At 36.2% G+C, this 24,944-nt stretch overlaps 1 protein-coding gene across 1 annotated transcript in view; it reads left to right on the top strand.

The window, feature by feature from the left end:
- cxadr (CXADR Ig-like cell adhesion molecule) overlaps positions 1 to 24,944 on the top strand; it is a 51,662-nt gene extending 26,718 nt beyond the window's left edge. The window contains exons 3-8 of the mRNA XM_051120218.1: positions 5,509 to 5,678; positions 12,614 to 12,818; positions 17,898 to 18,053; positions 18,172 to 18,294; positions 18,448 to 18,586; positions 21,761 to 24,944. Of these exons, the coding sequence (XP_050976175.1) occupies positions 5,509 to 5,678; positions 12,614 to 12,818; positions 17,898 to 18,053; positions 18,172 to 18,294; positions 18,448 to 18,586; positions 21,761 to 22,034 (1,067 nt within the window). The 3' untranslated portion in view covers positions 22,035 to 24,944. The remainder of the gene's footprint in view (positions 1 to 5,508; positions 5,679 to 12,613; positions 12,819 to 17,897; positions 18,054 to 18,171; positions 18,295 to 18,447; positions 18,587 to 21,760) is intronic.

Here is a 24,944-nt window from a genome sequence, read left to right as displayed (position 1 = left end):
CAGCTACTGTGATGCCTGTTAATCAAAAAACAAAAGATAAAAAGAGGAACTCAATAACTTTTGTAGTTTTAAGGATTCATCTATATTTAATTTAATACTTGCTGTATTTCCTACTTGCTGAAGGGCACAGGTAAATAATGGGTTTATGTGACGATCATTTTAAGTTTACTTAAATTAGTTGCTATTTTTTAGTCTAATAAATGTTAAAGTTGATATCTCTCTATTATACTGTAATGTTGAATGGCTATAGTCAATGATTAAATATTAGGGGGAAAAAAACAATTTCCTAGAGACCTCAGTAGTTGGAATCATATACTGTATTTATGTTGTTTCTACATTAAATTAAAGAGTGGATGTGAAATTATTGCAATATAAAAGTATATTTAAAAACTTTAATGTTAGACGTTCGATTGACAGCACTAGTTTTTATGCCCTATTTTTTTGAAGACTGAACTATTAGAGAAATATGAAACTGGAAACAGCAGTGAGTGTGCATGTCCCCATTTGACTAAGTATTGCTTTACTTTTTATAGGTCAAACTTTTCCTAGAAAACAAGCTAAACTTGTGACAATGCAACGTCAGGCGGCTTTGGTATAAACATTTCTGCTTAAACCTATTCATTTTTTTCTATTTTTGTTATTCTAGTATTGTTTGTGGCTGCTTATTAAGGTTGTGGACCCAGGTCTTTATGACATGTTATTCTGACTGTAATTGTGGTGTGCAATTTAAAGCTGATTGTAAACCCCATAGCTGTTAGTCTTTTGTTTACATTCACTTTCTTTCTCTCTCTGTCCACACCAAGCCATTACTCTCCTCTCACTCAGCCTCCCCCACTTTTTTTTTTTTTTTTTTTTTTTTTTGTTTGTATCGCTCACTCTTTATCTGCATTACCTTCCCCCTTTTCGTTCATCCCCTCTCTGGCATTCTCAGAAGGATGTGTTGCCAGGAGACAGGATTCTCTACCTATTGTGAGCATACAAAGGGGGTCTACAATCAGCAGGGCTGGGGCTCACGGGACCGACGTGAGAGGGAGAGTTTGGAGGGGAATGAGAGAGCGGGAGATAAAAAATGGGGGACTGAGAGCAGAGGGAGTTGTGGTGGTCTTGCGGCCTCATTCTAGTAGGTCAAATTGCTTTCTTTTAAACCTCGTAGGATCTGTTGTGTCATGCTCAGCTGGTGGAGGTCAAGAACAGCAAGGCAGAGATGGATATTCTTAGAAGTTAAGGCCCCCTTATTTCAGACCCACATGGTCAGCGTCCATTACACTTGAGATGTAGCTCTAGTGTTCTGCGGTACCTGGTCATGTGACTAGAAGTGTATTTTGAACTTCAAACTTGGCTGTATTGAGATTCCACCATCATGTCTGTTGTTTATGTGGAGTAGTATTACAAATGTTTTTGCTAAAGCAAGCAGATCCTAAGTCTGTTCTTGATTAATATCTCCTCTTGTTCCATTAATCTCCAAAATTTTAATGCAGACGTATACTATGCATTTTCCATTTCTAAACTGATGTAAGCTCTGCAGTATAGCACGTCTTGAATATTGAAATGGGAGCAGTTTTTCCTTTTGTTTGAAACAATTATGTTTAACCGTCAGTATAAGTACTGTATAATTTAAATTAAATTAGTATAATATTAAATAGTTTTTACAATAGTTATTTGGTAGTTAATTGATAGGCTGCTCCATGTTCTTATTTTGTGGCCTTCAAAATGGTGCCCAATCATGCGGTAATTAAAAATGTATTGTGGCATTTGTAATTAATTTAGTTTGATTTGAGGATATTGATGTTAGCAAACCTTCAGCCTAGGTGTGGACGTGTACTTTTATTTCACAGTAACAATATATGTCATAGTTATTTTTGCTTTAAATAATGTCTCTTTGATATCAAAATGTTTGATAAAATAGAAATTGAATCTTTTCACCAGTGTCAATATCACAAAAAAAATAATACTAATAAATAAAACACTCAAGCTCACCGAAGACAAGTAAACAGTCAGCATTAAATAAAAATAAGAAACTATTACAAGCAATAGGACAAAACAAGCAGACAAACAAACATAAAAACTACAGTAGAACAAATAAATGAGAATTGCTACATACAGACCCTGGATCAGAAAACCAGTCATAAGTAGCACGGGTATATTTGTAGCATTTTGTATATTTTATATTTTTATCATTAGGATATTAAGTAAAGATCATGTTCTGTGAAATTTCCTACCATAAATATATCAAAATGTAATTTTTGATTAGTAATATGCATTGCTAAGAACTTCATTTGGACAACTTTAAAGGCAAATTAAGTAATTAAAACGTATTTAGAATTTTTTTTTTTTTTTGTTTTGCCCTCAGATTCCAGATTTTCAAATAGTTGTATCTTGGCCAAATATTGTCATATCCTAACAAACCATACATCAATGGAAAGCTTTATTCAGCTTTCAGATTATATAAATTTTACTTAGTTTATTTAGTCGAGCAGTGAGAGATTTTCTCTCTTGTGTTGTTTGATTAACATGAATGACAGATGCAGGAATATTAGACTGCTGTCACTTTAAGAGCTGCCCAGATCCAATATACTGTTACACATTTGTTTTCTTTCTTAGCTGTTTGCTTTAAGACATAAATTACTGTGTTTACAAGGAATACTACTAGTTCAAGGCCTATAAAGCGGCAAAAATAACTTAGTTCAATAGTCCTGTGTTCTTTGGATGTGTTCTCACTGTTAGTTTTTGGGATTGAGAACTGCATTTACTTACAGGTGTGAGTCTTGAAATGTCCCGTTCACACAGCAGCTTATGGTAGCATCTCGAATACTGTCTGTATGAATCTGCAATGGAAGTCAAGCCCGTATTCTTTGGTCAGCAGTGAACAAGGTAATATCAAAGATGGTGATGTCCATAAAACTGAAAGTATTAACACTTTCTGACACTTCAAGATTCTAATTGAGTCGTGAGTTCATCCATCAAATCATCATTAACCGACAGCAGCTTTTAAATTTGCGTGGAGAGCAGAGCATTTGAGCCATGTGCAGAACACAAAACTGACGGTAGTGGCTACAGTGGAGACTGGATATAAACCTTTCAGATGACACACAGCCCATTTCTTGGTCACTGTAAGTTACTGAAACTATACATCATAACCTGCACTCGGTAGATGTGCATTTGTGCTGCAGAGCAGCTTTCTCTCGCACTGAATGATGTGACAGACAACTAGTTGTCCAGTCCTGGTTCATTCACACAGCGCGTGTTTTCTAAAAATGCTGTTGTAAGTCATGAAAATTTACGGGTGTGAGTTTGGTTATAGAGTGCGATTGTCACACCTGTAAATAACCGTACTGTGTGTGAACGTAACCGTATTAAGGACTCATACAGGACTGACAACTGTATTCTGCTGCTGTGTGAACATGGCCTATAAGCACCGTCTCTCAGACAGCGCATGCATGTAGCGAAACGAGTTCTCTTTCGCCGCTTATTGCGATTCAATGGCCTAAAATCACTTGTTTTTATAAAAGGCGTGTAAACGATACGGTTTTGTTTCCACATAGCACAGCAACATCACGTGAGTGTGTAACCGTGATAGAGACAATAGTCCAAAATCTTTCCTGGTTAATTGTTTGTACTGGTATGTCAACCACCCCTACATCACCTTGCATTTTACTTTTGTTTTGGTTTCAGTCACTCACTCTTTTACCCAGCTGAGATAATCTAGTAGCACACTGATATGTGCCCTGTTTAATCACATTTTCCCTGCTGGTAATTTAAATGAAACATTACATTTAACATCACTGCAGATGCTCTAATATACTATATAAAAAGATCATTACCTGGTCATTGTCGGCGTCTTGTGTAATATGTGTAATTTTTATATCGTAAGTGCATCTGTGCATCTGTACATCTGTTGGCTTTGTTGAACACATGTTGTTATGCACGTGTGCATTGCTTATGCAATGAAATCACATTTTTGTGTACAGCCATGCTTAGTTAATATTCAGTTCGGCTCTCTAGTTCTGTATTCATGCTCGGCTGGTATTGATTACTGATGTCCATCAGTTACACAAACTGTTATGTACTGTTTCATTTGCATGATTATAGTTGAGAGATAAAGGGTGGGGCTGCTTGAAATGATAGCAAAGCCGGTTTAGACTGGTTTGTTATTTTTCATAGGAGAAATGTTCTTTAGTCACATCATAGTAACAATTGTAAAAAGAGTTGTGGTTAGCATGGTAGTGGAGCACAGCACTACAGGTTTTAGATCCAGATTTATGGGTCCAGATGGAGAGAATAGTCCTAGGTGATTGAATGAAGTCATGTCCTCAACGCAGCCCTGATCTCTGCTAGAGTGCTGGCTATATTAATTAAAATGAAATGAAATGCAGCCTTCAGCCAGGGTCACCAAAGGATCCATTCGTTTAAAGAATTGCTTTGATCACGGGTAAATGAGCATATATTACTGTTAATGGGGGATTTTTGAATGGCCCATGCCAGCAATATTAATTTGTTGACTGCGGTGCTGCTTTTCATCTAAATCAGTATTCCTCGTGCAATACACATTCGTAATTTCTTGACCCCACAAATCAAAGCAGCGGTGATACCCAAGGGAAATTCACACACTGTCATAGGTGTGACATCTAAACGATTCTCACATATATAATGTGGTATAACACACCCTGCAGCTTCATTCAACTGTTTGTGTTATGTTAAATGTAATTTAAAAGCTGTTCCACAGCCAGTCCCTTGATTGTGACGAAAGAGCAGAACCTCATTGGGCTGATTTCTTATTAGTAGCCAGAGGCGTCCTCTGCAATGTTGTGATCTCTATGGAAATGGCACTCCACCTGTTTCTAATTGTTTTCGAAAAACTGGACTTTCTGGATCTGAAGTTTCAGCTGTGCATAACTATGAAAGTATGGGCAAGTATGAGTCAACTCACTGAAACTTGTTTAGAAACATCGTATACGTAGTCACTACTTGGTTATGATCACTTTTGGTCATTTAAATCCAGTGCTGAAGGTAGACGGGCAGACTTTATGTAAATGCATATCACTTGCTTATTCCACATGGTCATTCCTGACTAGTAAAGAAATGGCTATTACTATGCATCGTCAATCAAGAAGAGCTTAAAAACTGTGTTTCGGCCTGTCTGGATTCTGTTAGGAAATTATAGCATTTTTGAAGGCAGATGCTTTTTTTGAGGTTTATCTAATGTTTATGCTTATTTTTAAGCTCTGCTATACAGAGCACCACTGCTGTGTGCTCTGTTAGTAGTCATTTACTAAATGATGTTCATTCTAAGAATAGATGATCTCGGATGTATTTATCTTCAGCTCTAATGAGGGCATGCACCATGCATATCTTCTCAGACTACAGAATTCAGTCATTGTCTCAAGGATGCTGCATTGCACAGAATTTGAGTTACAACTCCTATAATCACCCATTCAATGATGTGAATTTACAAAAGAAGCTGAATGCACAAATGATTCGTTTTTGAAAAATCTTTTTTGTTCTTCTCAGGCACAGCCTGTGGACTACAGATCACTTCCACCGGCCCCACATCCATTGAGAAAGCCAGTGGTGAGACTGTGAAGCTGGACTGTCAGTTTACTCTCGCTACTGAGGATTCTGGGCCTCTGGACATTGAGTGGAGCCTGCAGCCCTCTGACAACCAGAAAGAAGAGAAAGTGGTGAGTACACGATGTGATTGTGTATCAGGTTATGAGATAAGGTTAGTGTATGTGTGTGTGAGAGAGACTGTCTCTTTGTGCTTGGGGGGGAAAATGTATTTGATGTCTGCATTATTCAAAAGCCTCTGGGAGGTTTAGTTTGACTTTGTCCCTTTGTTCTCCATTGCCTCACTTCCTGTCACAAGTTTTTGTTTTCAGCAAAATCAAACTCACAGAACTTGTTTCACTGCCTCTTTTGTGCGATGCAGAATAGTAACATTCCTAACTGCACCGTCATCAACAATCACACTTGAACTCTGTGTTCTAGCTTAAGTGTCAAACAGCATCAGAAGCTTTGTGATTTTTAATTTGGTATTCATTCAGAAGCAGCTCATGATCTGGTGGTTTCAGTGTTACAGAGGTTTGAGGGAAGTCTTTGCATGTATGAGTTTGGGTCACTAAAAACCATTTGGGAATGCAACATCATCTTCTTAAACTTGTATCTAGAAGCAGCTATAAACTGGCTGTTGTCAGGAAAAGATAAGGGTTCTCTGTGGTCTTCCATTAAAATAAAAGCTTAATTTTACAGCAATTGAAAATGGAGAAATTAAGTTATTAATAGAAGAAGAATGAAGCCATAAATATTAGTATTGTAATTGTACATATAAATTATTGTTGAACAATAATAAAACATTTTATTATTTTTCTTAAAATCTTTTTTTTTTAAACACTTAAATATTTCTTATTTTATTTGTATTTATTATTATTATTATTATTATTATTTCTTTTTTTCCTATTTATATTCTTGTATAATCAAATGATCTTTGACCACAAAATGAGTTTTTATCAGAAAATCAAACTTGGAATCTGCGATGCAGAAAACAGACGGAATTGCGAAATCCATTCATAAAAATGGAATTTGCTGTATAACGCAGAAATTTGCCAGATTTGGGATGAAGAATGAATGGCGCAGACACGTGTTGTTTTTTTTTTTTTTTTTTTTTCAATTATACTATGCGTAACACTCGCAGTATTTTCAGGGTCTGCTGACTCAATATATGAGTACATGAACACAATCTCTAGAACTGTTCTGAGCGTCACTTCATGAGCATTTTACTATTTCTTTTGAGAAAATCTGTTGAGATAAAGGTCTTCACAGCAGCCTGCCAAAATAAAAGTGTGATTTAACTTGAATAACTGTAACAGACATATATTACTTACTGTAATTATAGTACTAATAATACAATTATTATTAAAACATTATATTTTAAGGAATATTTTACCAGAGAAATTATTTAACAGAATTTATTTAGCAGAAAAATGTAAATACACAAGTATTCCTGGGAAAAATAAATAAATAAATAAATAAATAAAAAAATAATATTTCTATAAAAAAAATTAACTCTTAATTAAACTTAATTAAAGATGCTTTTGATTATTAAAATCTAAAAAAATCATTAAACTGTAATCCAGAAAATGAATGGAAAACAGAATTTAAGAAAAATAAAACTGAATTTGAGAAAAAAAAAGTTTTAAATGGCCTTAAAAATTGTAATTTGTGTTAAACTTTTAATAAACTGCTATTATATTGTGTATGTGTCATGATTTTAATTAATTAGACTTGTTTTTTGATGAATGTTTTTTTTTTTTTTTAATTTTTTTTTTTTATTTAACCATTAAAACAGTTAAAAACTGAAAAAATGGAATCCAGAAAAATTCAAATGGAAACAAACGGAATTTGAAGAAAAAAAAACTGATTTCAGAGGTCCGTAGAATCCCAAATGATTAAACAACATTTGTGAGCATCCCACTCAAGATCTATTTAGAAGTCAAGTATTGGAGATGTTTGCATGTGATCGTTCTTGAAGGTTGATCTTTGATTATACGTTTTACCTGCTTTGATCTGCAGCGAGCAGGTGCTGGTTTATCAGCTCCACATCTGTCAGAGGGAAACGCGCACCACATTGGGTGTTGAACGTGTCCTGTTGTTTTAGTGCTCTGTAAATTTGTTTCCTGGCTTTACATAAAGGGTCTTGTTATAGTTACACTCACATGGATGTGCGTTTGAATTTTATTGGTTTTGGCAGAAGTTAGTTGATTTTATTTTTTTATATATTGATGTTTTGTGTGTGTCTTACACTTCTCTATGAACTGTGGTCTGCAGAGGCTGTTTTTCCCTGCGTCCACACAAATGCTATCTCTGTAATATAGACCATAATTAAACCATCTCACTTCCTTACAAAAGGCTGATTCTGCCCTAAAAGTGGACTTGCAGGTAGAGTAAGCAGCCAGATATGTGTGCTTGTCTACTGCAACCCCTTCATGCAGAGATTACCTCATACTCCTTCTCTCCAGAGATTATGCATTTAGCTGGGGACAGAATTGGGTCAGGAGCCCTCAATGGTCGATCTCCCTTTGCTATCCTTGCACCTTTCTTCCCATCTCTCCCTCTCTCACACATGCTCTCTCTACTCCATCTTTTTTCTTCTCAAAGCTCCTTCATTTCTTCTGTCGTTCTACACCTAATTTTTCATTCTATTTTTATCGTTCTCCCTTTCTCCTCACATTTCTGTTCCCCTCGATTGCTCAGTTTGCTGTTTGCTGGGTCGTCCTCATGGGTATAGACCTGCACTCTTCCCCCTCTGTTCTGCCAGGCTTTGCCCCAGGACTTGAAATTTGTCTTTGACCCACTTCATCGTTTTTAATGGTTTATAAGAAGTTGAAGGTTGGACACAAGCTACTTCAATGTTTTTGTTCTTTTTTTGGGAGAAATTCGTAACATTTATTGTGCCCCAGTTCTTTTCAATGCTTTTCATGCAGTTATACTCTATTATTTTAGTGTTTACATAGCTACACCTTTTCAGATCATTCCTAAATTGCGTTCTTGTATTATACATTTCTGATCTTTTTATTATATATACATATATAGCAAGGATGCACTGAACTTAAGTGATGGTAAAGACATTTATAATGTTACAAAAGATTTGTATTTCAATGAATGTTCAATTTATCATATATTTATCATGGTTTCCAAAAAAATATTAAGCAGCACAACAAATTTTTGTAATAATGTTACAGAATATTTCTGTTTTTACAGGATTTTTGGCTTTTCCTTCACTGTGATTGGCCTTGAAAAGCTACTAAATGAGTCAAAAAATAAAAGAGGAGTTGTAAACAAAGACCAACTGACTTGTTAGTGTTTGGTCTATCCCTTCTTTTTCATCTCTCACTTTTGATCCAAGATGAAAGAAAAGGGCTTGACACTGTACACAAACACACAAGGCTACCTTTTGATGGAAAATACATTTTCTCCTGTATTCAACAACAGTTCCTATTTTTTTTTTTTAAGCGCAAGAACTGAAACAATGAATTAACCTTGAATGCGGAACCCAATTTCCAATGATTGTATTCATTGTGAAGTTCTTTGGGACACAGTGAAGCGTGAATGATTTTCTTGTTTGTGGGACGCTGTTGACGAATTCCATACAAAACTGCATTGCCCATTTGTGTTAACATTTTATTGAAGAATGGATGGGAATTGGGGTGACACTTACTGTACGTGCACTGTGGCTCCATAATCTCTTATGCGGCACCTACAATTGCACAATAGCCCTGCTGGGGTTGAGTCTGAGAGTGATAATGAGTAAAGGAAAACAAAAGGATTATTTAGAAAATAGAAGTAAACATACCATGATAGGGTTTTTATCATTGCATTTTTATAAAAATGAAAGGAGTTAAGATTGTTTTGCATTACCCCAGTTGCCATTGTTTGTTTTGGTTGGGAAATTTGTTTTGATAGCTCTGTGTGAGTCAGAGAGAAAGTGTCTAGTTAATTTGAATAGTTTAAATCAACATGAATTGGCATTTGATACTAATTGTAATGACATACACTGGTGTTCACAAGTTTATGGTGAATTTTATATATATATATATATATATATATATATATATAAACATATACACATCAGTAAGATTTGTAATGTTTTTTTTAAAGATGTTTCTTATGCTCATCAAGGCTGCTGTCAAGGCTATGTTTTTCAATTTTAATATACATTAACATCTAATTTATTCCTGTGATCAAATCTGAATTTTCAGCATCATTACTCCAGTCTTCAGTGTCACATGATCCTTCAGAAATCATACTAATATGCTGATTTATTATCAGTGATAGAAACGGTTGTGCTGCTTAATGTTTTTTTGGATTCTCTAATGAATAAAAACGATTATAGAACTATGATTTTATTTTATTTTTTTTAATTTTTTTTTAGTATTCCTTGATGAATAGAAGTTCAAAAGAACAGCGTTGTTTGTAATGGAGATATTTTGTAATGATTATTGACTTTCCTTTGATCAATTTAATATGTTCTTGTTGGTAAAAAGTATTAAATTCTTTAAAAAATAATTCGGACTTAAGTGTTTTTTCTGTGTGATATACAATATAAAAGGTAGAGAACTTTATTTTATCCATCTGGAATTAAAAAAAAAAAAAAAAAAATGTTGCATAATGTGAGTTTGCTAAAGTATTGCCAAAATAATAACTAACTAACAATTGTAACTAACCATTGTCTTTAAAAGTTAACTTTTGAAGTTGTTTCAGGCAATGTCACTACATTTGTAAATACAGATTACAAACAATTTTTTGGACCAGGAATGTGCATTTAAGGAAGTTAAAGTACATCATAGTAATATATGATTAGCAATGTAAAGGTTGTGGTTGTTTGGCATGCACTATTTCCCAGTGGTAGACACTGTGGGTCAGAGCAGCATCTGTGGTTGTGCAGTGAGGCTAGACACTGATGTAGACAGGCAGGCCTACAGAAACTGCCTGGGCTATAAAGCAGACTGATCTCTAACACAGGTGACTCAGTGCTGCTTTGCATTTCAAACAAGCCTGATGTGGCCCTGGAGGAAGTGCGCACCTACAGGCATACTCAAGTGAAAACAAGACGCACAAATAAGCATATGCACACTTTGATTTTAACAAGTCACAATGTGTCCTTGAAGACTTGACTTGGCGGTGAAACTACACACTGACCCCCTCCATAGTTAAGACTAAGTTTGTGAAGTTATGATGAAACAAAAGTAGCAACAGATCTTTTCATCTCTGTTGTATTGTACATCTGAGTGTAGCAGATTATTGAAAAAAGAAAAAAAAAGTAGGGCCGCGCTGGCAACTTGGGTCTATCCAGCAGTTGTTGTCTCGGATTTCAATTTTGTATCTTTGTTCTCTGCCTTAAGCAGATTCTGTTTTGATGTTATTTTGTATGTTATAGTGCCTGTATGTTGCTTCAGGCAGTTGTCTTTATCCCTTTTTTATTATGTTTTAGTTATTAAGACAGATATATAGACATTGTTGGCTGTTTCTTTGAAATCCTATTGGGCAGACTCCAGGTGGCATGGATTAGGCCTGCTTACTAAGTGGTAATTTGGACAAGATGCTCTTGAATTCTGCAGATGTTTGGATGTGAGGGTAAGAATGAGGGAGAGGTCTTTTTTTTTTTTTTTTCCCCCCCCTTCATTTTTTTTTTTTTTTTTTCACTTTTCTCCTCCCCTTGTCCTGGATATTGTCTGATACATTCATTAGGATTCTGAGTGTCTCCGAGCTCTTGCTCCATTGCCCTGAGGTGCATTCTCAGGACTGCTGCGTATGAGGCAAGACACCACGGGAGGCCGTCATCTCTCCGTCGTCATGGAAATGAAGTGGTGGGGATGGGGTCTCTTGAATGGATCCCATATTTTCCCTCAATGGGTGACATCTGTGATGTCTTTATCTGTGTTTGTACTAAGCGCGTGTGTCTTTTAGCAAGAAACAGACTTGTAATGTCCCATAATGGAGACCTATTATGCCCCTTTTTACAAGATGTAATATAAGTGTCAGGTGTCCCCAGAATGTATCTGTGAAGTTTTAACTCAAAATACCTCACAGCTAATTTATATCACATTTTGAGTGGAAGTAGGAACATGCTGTTTCACGCATGTCTCTTTAAATGCAAATGAGCTGATGCTCCCCACCCCCTTTTTCAGAATACGGCTGTGCCTTTACAGCTTATAGCTCAGATATTCTGCTAAAACATCTGTTTGATTTTGCTTATCATGTTTATCGCACTGAAATCATGCGTTTTAAAGCCATTTCAGTTTAAACTTCTGATATACGGTTTTCTAAACGCACATATCCGAAGCATGCACACACACAAAGTGCAACTGTCAAACGGCATGTGAGTACTAAACTAAGTTCTCTTTCATGTCTTATTGCACTTAAACTGTCAAAATGGCACCATAGAATTCCACTATATGGAGAGAAATCCTGTAATGTTTTCCTCAGAAAACATAATTGTCTTTACGACTGAAGGAAGACATTAACATCTTCGATGACAAGGGGGTGAAAATTTTTGGTTCTGGAAGTGAACTTTTCCTTCAAGATGTAGCATTTTGGGAGAGAAGCAGGTATTGATGAATGCCTCATTTAGAATATACCTTCTGGTGACAGGAGGTGTTGATGTAGCCTAACAAAAATACTTTGTTCACGTTGTAGCATTGAAAGGGCAAATAATTCACATGTGCTGAAGGACGCTTTTAAGATAAGAGGGAGCACTGTGTTTGTCTTTGTCCAAGTGACTTTCAAAAGCTGAAAAATGAGGTTTTGGTCTGAATGTGATCATTAGTTTAACCGTTACACTGTACTTTTTCTCACCCACCGTTGGTAAATTGAAATGTTAAGTAACATTTCACATATGTGACCCTGGACCACAAAATCAGTCTTAAGTCGCTGGGGTATATTTGTAGCAATAGGCAAAAATACATTGTATGGGTCAGCTTTCAGATTATGTATAAAGGTGAATTTCGAAAAAAAGGACCCTTATGACTGGTTTTGTGGTCCAGGGTCACATATACGTAAGTTTTACTTACTAAAACATGATTCTCATATTTTTTTGTCATCTTTTCGTTTCTTCCCACAGGTGATTGTGTACTCAGGTGACAGGGCGTTTGAACACTATTATGACCCTCTTAAAGGAAGAGTCCACTTCAACTCCCCTGACCCTAAAAATGGCGATGCCTCCATGAACATCATGGGTCTGAAAGCCACAGACACAGGCACCTATCAATGCAAGGTGAAGAAGGTTCCTGGTATCGGCAGCAGGAAGTTCCTCCTAACGGTCATGGGTGAGTGGAAAAATATAAGCTTGTAAATGTCACATCTTTAACCCTGTTTTTACAAAGATCCTTGCCTTATTTGATGGTGTTTTGGAGAAATAGTTCCTTTTTTTTCTTATGGAAGGTAAGGTGTAAAACATGAGGGGAAAGTCCTGAGTGACGATGTATTGATCTGCACCATAAATGCACAATAAAGTTTGATTTCACAGGCCCTCTGACATGCCTTTCAAGGTCTGCATTGATTGCTGTCAACAGCAAGTGTGACATCAGTGCTGCTTCATGTGTGAAATATGACCTGTTCCTTGTTGTGTTGACTAGTGACAACACTGAAGCGCCCTAGGCAAACATTCACGCCAAACAAGGCCATCAGAAACAACTCCCCAAACATTACGACGAGTGGCGTCACTTCCCGAAACTCCATAATCAAACAACCAAGATGTGTATTTGCATTGTAGATGCACGAATAGCAGTAGCTGTAAGATAAAAAAAAACAAACAGGGAAAAGAAGGAAAAAGGTACAGGAAAAAGGTTTTATAGAGGTGAAATCCCAGGATTTAATGGACTATAAACCTAGTGACCTGTGTGGTGTGCTAATATTTTTTTCAGTGTAGCCAGAAAAATTATTCATGTATTATGATTTGGATTGACACCAAACTTTTGAGCATGTATTTTATATATTATCATAATATTTCTTGTTTAATGGAGTGTTCAGTTACATTTAGTTTTTGCTGTGGCATCCAGAATCTTTACATTTCAATGGAATAATGAAAGTGAAGTGGCTGATTGACATCAGTGTCAGTTCATGAACCAGTGATTGGTTAGGCAAAAGACTTTATTGGTCTTAAGGTCCACTAATGTATTAAAGCGAAGGACTGTTTGGCAAGTGTCGACCTGGTGATTGGAGGTGGACCACAGTAAGACAGATGGAAGGACACAGATTGGTTGTGCTCTCAGCAGTTGATGAATGCAGCTGTTCTCTCTTCGCCTGTTCCCTTCATTGTCCACCCTCATCCTATCGCTGATGACCGCGGGGACTCTGTACCTGCATTCAGAGCAGATGCTGTCTGGCTGCGTGCGTGTGTTCCTTACTAAACGCGTCTCCATCAGAGATAGCAGTCCAAGGGCATTCACTTGAAGGAGCTGTATATGTGCTACATTACCACCTTAGAGAGAACACAGCTCTGCTCTAGGGATGCAGAAACGGAGAAACAGTGCTTTCAGAAGGCGCATGCAACTTACAGCTCTTTATATTCAAATCTGTTCTCCGCCAGAAAACTGTAGACATGTAGTTTAAAGGGTTTGCAGACATCTGCTCTATTATTTTAGTATTATTTATATACTATTATTTTATTTGTTAATATTTTAATTCGCATTTGTTTGTATATTTTGAGTTTATTTTATTATATACACAACCAGCCAAAAGTTTTTGAACAGTAAGATTTTAAATGTTTTTTTAAATAAGTCTCTGCTCACCAACCCTGCATTTATTTAAAACATTACAATTTTAAAATAATTTTACTGTTTAAAAAAACTTTTCTATTTGAGTATATTTTAAAATGTAAGTTATTTCTGTGATTTCAAAGCTGAATTTTTAGCATTGTTACTCCAGTCACATGATCCTTCAGAAATCATTCTAATATTCTGATTTACAGCTGAGTAGATTTTTTTTCATGAATAGAAAGTTCAGAAAAACAGCATTTGTCTGAAATGAAAATCTTTTGTAACATATATATGTTTTTATCATAACTTTTGGTCATTAAAAAAAAAAAAAAAAAAAAAAAAAAAAAAAAAATATATATATATATATATATATATATATATATATATATATATATATATATATATATATATATATATATATATATATATATATATATGTTACAAAAGCTTTTTTATTTCAGATAAATGCTGATCTTTGGATCTTTCTATTCATCAAAAAATTGAGAAAAAGTATTTAGATGTTTTAAATTTTAATAAAGTTAGTAGTTAAAGTTATAAGTTTTGATCACAGGAGTAAATTACGTTTTAAAATATATTCAAATAGAACAAATTGGTTATTTGAAATGGTAAAAATATTTCACAATATTACTGCTTTTGCTGACTTGGTGAGCGGAAGAGACTTTACAAAACATTAAAAATCTTACTGTTCAAAAACTTTTGACTGGTAGTGTACTTTTTATTAATTTTGTGCTTTTGTCAGTTTTTAATATTTCTATTTAATTTGTATTTAATTCAGGTTTAGTCATTTTAGTACTTATTTTAGTTTTTATATCAGTTAGAACTTATTTTAAATTAATTAGATGCCAGTGCAACATTTCTATATATTCTAATATTTGCTTCATTTCAATTAACGAAAATTACTTTAATAGTTTAACAATGACAACACTGCTGCTCACTTCACAAAGATTGATGTTCATTTAACAGAATCGCTGTCCTGGGATTCTTTCACTTTTTCCTGAATTGCAGTGGATGTTTTTTAAAATAGCAAGTTCATTATAGGTCTGGTGTGTGTTTGTTGGCTTTTTGCTTTTTTTTTGGTAGAGAACTGTTTTTTACAGTAAATTTGTTTTCATTGGAATGTTCTAAAATGTTAAATCAAACACGTCTTATCATAACGTATTTCACAGATTGAATGAACAGACAATCTCTTTAACAACATTTTGTTGATGCCATCAATATCTGCAAATGACTTCTTTAGAAATGCTTCTTCAGGATTGTTAACTTAGGGTGAACTGTCAAGCGTTCAAGGTGGAAAAAGTAAATTCATCTTCTCCCAGACAGCAGAAAATAAAACTGCTTGACCTTTTTCTTTTCACGCCTTTATGCGTCTGGAGTTACATCGGGCAGTTTGACTTTTTCGTTCTTGTTTTTCTTCTCGCCTTTGTTATGACCAGTCAAGTGTGATCACCTCAGAATACCGACATGCTTGCCTTGGTCACACTGCTAAGCTGTAAAGCAACTTCATCTTATAGAAAATCATGTCTCATAATAATAACAAACTGTCTTTTTAAAAAAAAAAAACAGATACAGTTTGTTAGTATAGAGGTGTGTGTGTGTGTGTGTGTGTGTGTTGGTTTAAGCATGTGCATTAATCAGTCGACACCTTGATTTCTCCCGCCCACCTGTCCATCACCACACGTTTAATTTCTCCGTCAGAGGAAGCTGCTGTGCTCTGACCCGTCATCCTATTAAATTGCTGTTCAGTCCTGCCTGCTGTTAATCCTCAGGTCTCTAAGCCTCTGTCCCAGCAGCCCCAGAGATGTGTTTTTACAGCTTCTATTATCAAACGATGATGTCGATGGAGACTCAAATGCCAACACCCTGCCCAAGGTTGGGAGGAATCGCAGAGAGCAACTATTGACTTTCCTGTCTGTCTTGCCCTCTGTCTCTTTATTTGTGTGGACTCTGTCTCCCCTTCATTTTGTCTCTTTGCCCTCCTTACGTGGGGCTCTGTATCTGTCTCCTCCTGGTTTTAATTTGGAGTTTTGTTTGCCTTTAAATTCTCATGTCATCCCCTGCCAAGCGAGGAGGGGGTCTGTTTGTGCAGGCTTTGGTTTCTACACAGAGCTCCCTATGTTCTCCACCCTCCCCCCATCCAATCTCTCACTATCTTTCTGCATCTCTATCCCTCCCTCCCTTATATACATAGATTTCACCCACTTTCCCTGCTGTTTTTAATGCATATCTCTTTAGAAAACACATGCTGTCTGTCTTACAATACCCAGCCACTTTCCCACCCTCTTCTTCTGCTTTTGTTCGCTCTTTTATCTCAAAGAATGTTGACACCCACTGCGCTCTGATTTTAATTAAGTTGATTGACAGCACCTGTAATAGCAGCAGCTGTATCCATTACCGTGATCATGGCTTCCTATGCTGTGATTAGTTATGATGCAGCGAGAATGAATATGGGTGGAGTGTGAAAGAGGGGCCTCAGGGACTCGTCCTTTATGTCCGTTAGGCACCATATGTGAGACGGGAGATGATATTTGAGCTTTTAGCTGGTCAGAGTGGAATGATGATATTTTCCTCCGTGAGATAATTGCCTAAACTTGTGGTCTCATGCATAAAACATTGCTATACTAATAGCTCATTCATACTGAGTAGTTCCATATGCATAAGACAGTATATACTTTGTACAGATATGTTTATAAATGTTTAGCATGATATCATGTTGTATTGATAATAATAAAGATGTTTCTTTAACAGCAAATCAGCATATTAGAATGATTTTCGAAGCATCATGTGGCACTGAATACTAGAGTAATGATGCAGAAAATTTAGCTTTGAAATTACAGGAATAAATGACATTTTAAAATATACTCAAATAGAAAACTCTTATTTTGAATAGTAATAATATTTCAGAATTTTACAGTTTTTGCTGTACTTTGTATCAAATAAATGCAAGCTTGGTGAGCAGAAGAGACTTCTTTAAAAAACTTTAAAAATCTTACTGTTCAAAAACTTTTGACTGGTAGTGAATATTGCTTCCTGATAAGTCAGTAAACTGTCATATAGCTCCAATGTAGCATTTAATTCGATTAGATATGTGAAGCGCTTTTCATGATAAAAATCATTGCATAGCAGCTTTACAGAAAATGAAAGTTTCTACATTACATTTAGGAGTGGCTTATCAGTGGTGACTATGTCAAGGTCATACTAAATTGCATCTGTTCTTGTTGAAATACATAGTTGAGTATCATCAGCATAACAATGGAAGCTTATCCCATATTTTCTAAAAATATTACCAAGGGGCAACATGTATATTGAAAATATCAGAGGGCCTAAAACAGATCCTTGTGGCACTCCGTATTTTACTGGTGTAAATCAAAATGATTCCCTTTTTAAATAAACAAAGTGGTAACAGTCAAACAGGTAGAATCTAAACCATCTTAAAGCCTGCCCTTGAATACCTGTGTAATTTTGTGGTTGATTTAAGTATGTCATGATCTATAGTGTCAAACGCAGCACTAAGATCAAGTATGAGATGAGATGCATGAGATTTCATTTATACATTAAACTGTTGGTCCTTTTAGTTGTTTTGTTTTTCTTGTTTTCTAACTGTCTCATCTTCCTGTTTCCTTCCAACAGTGCGCCCTTCTAAACCCAAATGTTATGCAGAGGGTCAGACGTATGCGGGGAAAGATATGGTGTTGAGGTGTAAGTCTGAAGAGGGCACACAACCACTGCAGTACATTTGGGAAAGAACCACAGGCAATAAACTACTGCCACCCCTGGCAGTGCTGGGTAGGTTCCTTTGACTCGCGTACCTTGAAAGAATTTTTTTTTTTTTACAATTTTGAAAACTTTCGTAACTGTCAGATGCCTTAGTTAAAATGAAGAATCTGTCTGCTGCTATGCACAGATCCAGTCGGGGGCACCATGAGTCTGAGGAACGCAACTGAGACAGCTTCAGGATCATACAAGTGCCTCGCTAAAAACCGTATTGGAGCAGAAGAGTGTTTCGTGGAGGTCAATATCACACAACGTGAGTCTTCATAAGCCTGCTTTATTACTCTTTAAACATCAAAATATCAAAACATCTGCATCCAAGGTGGTGCATCTTGGTCTTTCCCTCAAATTGGCTTATAGGTAATATCTTAGACTCTAAACTTGTGTATCTCTCTCTGGCCCTTTGCAGCCCCCAACAATGGTGGCATCATTGCAGCTGCAGTAATCTGCACTCTGCTGTTTCTCATTCTCCTCATCCTCCTCCTCTTCTGCTGCTGCCGTGCCCGCAACAAGAAGAAGTACGAAAAGGAGATTGCCTATGAGATAAGGTACTACACCCATACTTGAACGTAAACCTATATAGTTACTTTTAGGCATGTTTATGTGAACTTTGTCCAGTAAGGCCACAATTAATCATATAAATGAGGAGTTCTTCAGAAAAACTCCTGTTAGTGTAATTCACCCAGAAACACACTGAGTTATAAAAACACCTGCTTCTCCTAACTGACATACTGCCTGTAGCCAACGGTCATCAGCCTAATAATTAAAGGAACAAGAATAAAAGAAAAAGGAAGCTCTTGACCCAGATGCCATTTGGTACGTGTCACTGTCCCTATGTCTGTGTGATTCACTCAGCTCCTCTATGCTCACTGATGAGCAAACAAAACTGCTAGCCAGCGAAACTGACCAGTGATGCCGTCACTCTTTCCCTCTTACCCCTTTTCCCTTCAAATGAAAGGCTGGTGTAATCAGTTCTGTGCGTTTGTTTGTTCAGTCAGTTCCTGCTCTGTCAGTGCCTCCCCCGTCTGTCCCTCTCTCGCACCCCCGACCTATTGAAATGGCATTCCTCTATGTGAAGGGTCAGGCCCTGTATAAGGCCCCCCTTGGACCCCAGAGCTGGACACTCTGTCTGGGAGCCATGCGCTGCCTCACATAGGCCATGACAAAAGAGGATTATCCAAATAAGCCAGCTTCTCTTAGAGGAGACCCCGCTGTCTCGCTCTCGTTTGCTGTGTTCTCTGCTATAAAGGATTATTGCTGCTGAATGCTTGTTAATTTGGAGGATGGGGGAAGAGCAGGGCCCGATGGGCTACACTGGAAATTCATCATCTTTTTCAGCCAATCTGAGAACAAAGCACCAAAACAAAAAAAACAAATCTTGACTCAGCTGCAATTCTAGCCTCGCTGTGCCCCATTCCTGCCTGTGTCAAAGTTTGGTTTTGGGGCACTGGGAGATGTTTTGTTTGAATTGGATTATCATTATACAGTTTGAAGTTTGAACCTTATGAACCATGCTTTCAAACTAGGGCTGTCACTAACAATTAAATTGGTAATCGAGTTAATCTGTCGATTATTCTGATGATTAATCGAGTAATCAGATAATTATAAATAATTTTTTTGTAGTAATACAATTAGTGAACAATAGCCTTTAAAATGACTTAAAATACATATATAATAGTAATAAGGCAATATGAGATCAAATAAAGTATCAAAAGCAAGTAATCATATGGTTTTATTAAACAGAACTGTTAAAATTCTTAATGTATTATAAACAACAGAGCTAATGTACATTACACTTTATAACAAATGACTGCCGAGGGCACCATCACGGCCTGATGATTGTTTTTACACTTTACTTTGCGATCTAATCCGTGTTTAATATCGATTTAACGTTTAATTCAAATGTCCACTTAATCTTTAATATTTGGCCATTTCTTTATGATAGAAAAGCTACAGCTGCTGTAATTTCTTAAATATGTGGACATCAAAACATGTAAACTCAGAGTGAGGGTTTAAACTTTTATTTTGAAATCGTGATGAGCAGTTAGCATATTGAGAAAGATATTGATGTATTCTCCTGTGTTCGTGTAGATTTATAAATGATTTACCTTAAAAATCTGATTAAATAACACATGTTGCATTCCCAGTTGAACGTTATAATACACACAAACTCACGACAACATGCAGAAATGGAGTATGAGACACTCCACACATGTAAATAACCATTTGTGTAGCAGCATTTACTGTGAACAGAGCCGCTCTGAGATGAACGTACATAACCTACACGCATATAAATGATTAAAGCATATATTTTAAACCTGCATATATTTAATTGAATCATAGCATTTCTGAATTCTTAATAGCATTATGCTTCATGATTTTTAAATTGGTTTAATATGTAGAATGCGCCACTTCTGATATTTAGCCGATTACTCGACTTCAATTTTTTTTTTAAATTGAATATTCATATAGAATCGAGCAATTGTTGCAGCCCTATTTCAAACTCAACAAAAAATGTTTTATTTCAGTGAGATTTAGCTTTTTTTTTGCCTAGTTATGTGACTTTATTTAGTTACTTATTAAGACTGTAATAGTCTTTTTAAATAAACATTGCAGTTTTTTTTTTGTTTGTTTTGTTTTATAAGAAATTAACACTTTTATTCAGCAAGGATGCATTAAATTGATTGAAAGTGACAGTAAGTACTGCTACATTGTTAGAAAAAAGAAAAATATTTAAATAAATATTGTTCTTTAACCATTTTCCAAAAAAAAAAAAAACCCCTGGAAGAATTGCATTTTAAAATAATGAAATCGAGAACTGTTATTTTAAATAGCAAAAATATGTCATAATATTACTGTTTTTACTGTATTTTTGATTAAATAAATGCATGCAACCTTGGTGAAAAAAAAATCTTTCTAAAAAAATCTTAAAGGTATAGTTTATCCTAAAAGAACATTTTTTTTGTCATTAATTAAACACCCTCATATTGTTCCAAACCGTAAGACCTTTGTTCATCTGTGGAACACAAATTAAGATTTTTTTGATAAAATCCGAGAGCTTTCTGACCCAGCATAGACAGCAATGCAACACATTCAAGGCCCAGAAAGGTGCCTTGAAAGGTCCATGTGACATCTGTGGTTTGACTGTAATTTTATGAAGTTATGAGAGAACTTTCTTTGTGCGCAAAGAAAACAAAAACAATGACTTGATTCAACAATTTCTTCTATTAAGTTTCAGTCTTCAATGCACATTCACAGGAGTACCACGACGCATACATAGACTGACAAGAAATTGTTGAATAAAGTCATTATTTTTGTTTTCTTTGCACACAAAGTGTTCTCATAGCTTCATAAAATTATGGTCAAACCACAGATGTCACATTGACTATTTTATTGATACCCTTACTACCTTTTTGGGCCTTGAGTAATTAATGACAGAATTTTAATTTTGGGGTAAACTATCCCTTTAACAACCCCAAAATTTTTGGACAGTAGTGCATGACCAAAACTGCATAAATTTAGTGTGCCAAAACAGTCATATGGTGCAACCAACAAAGCTATGTGATCTAATTAACATGCAGAAACAACCAAAAAAGAAAACCGTAAATAATATAATAGAGTATGTTGTATTATGTAGATATGTTGTAATTTACATTTTTATGATAAGGTAACAACTCCCTCACAGGTTTTGTTTGAACACTATTTTCCCCTCCCTCCCACAGAGAGGATGTCCCCCCTCCAAAGAGTCGTGTTTCTACCGCACGCAGTTTCACCAGCGCGGGCAGCCAGCGCTCCTCTCTGGGCTCCATGTCTCCCTCCAACCTGCACGAGTACACCAAGCCCCAGTATGACAAGATACCCTCCGAAGAGTACGAGAAGCCCCCTAGTCACGCCCCTATCCCCCCACCCAGCAGAATGGCCGGCCCCAACCTTAGCCGCATGGGGGCCATCCCTGTCATGGTCCCTGCCCAGAACAGGGATGGGTCCATTGTGTAAAGCTGAACTGGGATCATTCTCTGCACATTATGACTGTCACTATTCTATTCATTGTTCTAGCGGAATTTGTGAAGGAGCACAGAATCGAACTCAGCTGTACCATCTCTGATAATACAATTTGACTTCAACAGCAGAACTGCAACAAATGTTAACAAAAAAAACTTTCATATTCAATGGGATGCGGAAAGGTGACTGCCTGCTCCTGTTTTGTAAATAATGCAATGCATGATGTTTTTTTCTTTTTTCTTTTTAAAAATAGAAAGCCCTATCTTGAATTGTTTGCCTATTAAGTGTTCTCCAGAGATGAAATGAAACCCATTAAACTAAATGAAACGTATATAGTTCTTGGCTTTAGATGAAAACTCCCAAGCTATTTGATATTCTTTTTGCTTACATTTTCAGACAATTTTAAACCATTTATCTATGACGATTATCTCTTTATGCTACAAAAGCCTGGTAAACTCAAAGGTCTGTGGAAATATATATATGGGTTGGCTTTGGTTTCTGGATGATATTGTTTTTAAAAAACATAACAGCAGCGTTCGTTTGGATTGAAAATTATTTACATGTGATGTGTATATATGAACATGAAATTGATTTATCTGCTAATGAGCTAATACTGTGACTCTTAACCTGCATTGATTTTTACGGACCATTTGGCAGTTGTAAACCCCCATCGGTACGTGTCAGAGTGATTAGTGTTCAAGTCTCTGATTGGTTGTTTGCTTAACTTAGATTGGCTTGTAACACCCAAACCTCCACTCCACTGGTAGTCGTCAAAATAAGATTAAACGGTTTATTTCAAAAGATGCTCAAGCTGGGTGGTAAAATACGGTTCACTGAGCAATCAGACTTTGGCAAGTTTGAAGGCCAGGGGCACCAGTCACCACCACTCCTCTGCCCCAGCCAGGCCAAAAAAGCTGATCACAGATGTCTCTGATTATAGATCTGCATAATACACAGACATAACAAGAGATACTAATCCTAAACCTGCATTTGGCCTGGCTCAACTCATCCTTCTTTAAAAGCTGATTGTCAACACATTAGTTGACAACACATTAATTTAAACCAACTAAAAGAGGTCAATTAAACTGGAACCCAAGGTATTAGGACTTGCATAAGTGATAAGTGATATCTCTTACTGAAATATATAGTGGTAACCCCATAAAATATTTACAATATTTAAAAATCTACATTGTTTTATACATATTTTGGACTGTGGGGCGCCATTATTTAGATGATGTAAAATGGTTGTACTTGGTGAGATACTGGCGCTACCTATTCTTATATTTACTGCAACACAAATCGGAAAATAAAATACTGATACGATGACAAGTGGCAACTAATATAAGCGTAGGCTTAAACCAAATGCCGTACCGTCGATTTTTACCCACAACGCCCCTGGATTTCGAGTGAAATCTGCGCCGAGAAACTCCTTCAGTGGCTGCGGTGCCATGACAAGCGTCGGCATGTTTACATTCTGCCAGGATGGCATGTAGCGTTTCTTGTCTCTGCCGTTTGTAAACTCTTTCAGTCGCTGTGGTCTACTAAAAGTCTCAAAGGCATCAGGGCTAAAGTGGAGAGAACAAAGATGCATCTTTAGGAAGTTTTATTCGTGCACAAACATTTTCCCATTCTTTTCTCCTCTTAATCGCTAGGAAAGTAGTGGAGACTTACATAGTGTCTCTTATTGCCTTTCAACTGAAAATTACAACCAAGAGCAGCACAATGTGACATTGAATCAGAATTGTATTTTCCGAGTTGTCAAAATAGCAACAGGTAGTGCCAATAGTTCACCAAGTGCAACCATTTGACATCATCGAAAAACGATGTGGATTTTTTAAATAACATACATCTTTCATGGATTTTCAACTGCACATTTCAGTAAGAGACATAATTTACGTTATATTACGGAATACAAGTCTTAATTCCCGGGGTTCCCTTTTTGATTAGGTTTAGTCTTAACATTCTTAAGTCACCATATTCACCACAGTGAGTGTCACCATTTTGAAGAAACAGTCTTATTGTTTGGGTCACCCTAATGTTCACTCTGTGCCTTTTTTAACTTTGGCTGTAATGGTGTCACTGGTGGGTCCATGTCAGGATTGTGAGGTAAATAACACATGAACAATTACAAAACAATCATCACTGAGCTGTAATGCGAGTTTCTGTGTGTTTAGTTTTTTTCTTTCTCATAAATGCTGGTTTTGGTCTCATGGAAGGGTGTTGTGTATGCTGACAACCATATGCTGTGTGTCTGTTGTACACAAATAGCCGCCTTTTTATGATCCTCTCATCTTTTGACTACGGTTCTTGTTGAATGTGTAAATATATTTACTGTAATGTTGGGTGCGATTGTCTTTACGGCTATAACATGTGGACGCCCGGGCTGCAAATTTTATGAAGGACATGAGGAGGCTAATCATCCCCCAGGTATTATTAGCATTTATTATTCATATGTTGTCGTTACCCAAAAGCACACGCACTTGTGAATTCCCTGGCTTTTATTTATTAAGCCTGTAAGGTGCTGTTAGAGGATCAGTTCAGCTTGTTTGAACATGAAGACTAATGCCAGTGTAAACATGGAAATCTGATCTTTGATCAGCAGACCTTTACTGCTAGCTGTGCGAATCGACTTCCTTGAACCAAATCATCTGTTTTCTGTTTGGATGGGGCCCATTTGGTATTTCATAACAGTAGAGGTTAGGCCGGTTCTCTGTACAGTGCCATTTAAAGAGATAGCTACTCTCCTTGCTAATAAGAGACAACCAATGATTATTAACTGTAGATTAACCTGTGTACTAATATTGACTTTTTTCTTCCTATTTGTTTGGTTTGCACATCATGTAAAAACCTTATTTTTGTGTGCTTTTTGTGATGTTATTTTTGAATAAAAATGAAATCATTCTA

The sequence above is a fragment of the Labeo rohita genome, chromosome 10 (genome assembly GCF_022985175.1).
Source record: "Labeo rohita strain BAU-BD-2019 chromosome 10, IGBB_LRoh.1.0, whole genome shotgun sequence".
NCBI lineage: Eukaryota > Metazoa > Chordata > Actinopteri > Cypriniformes > Cyprinidae > Labeo > Labeo rohita.
This window is presented reverse-complemented; position numbering and strand designations above follow the sequence as displayed.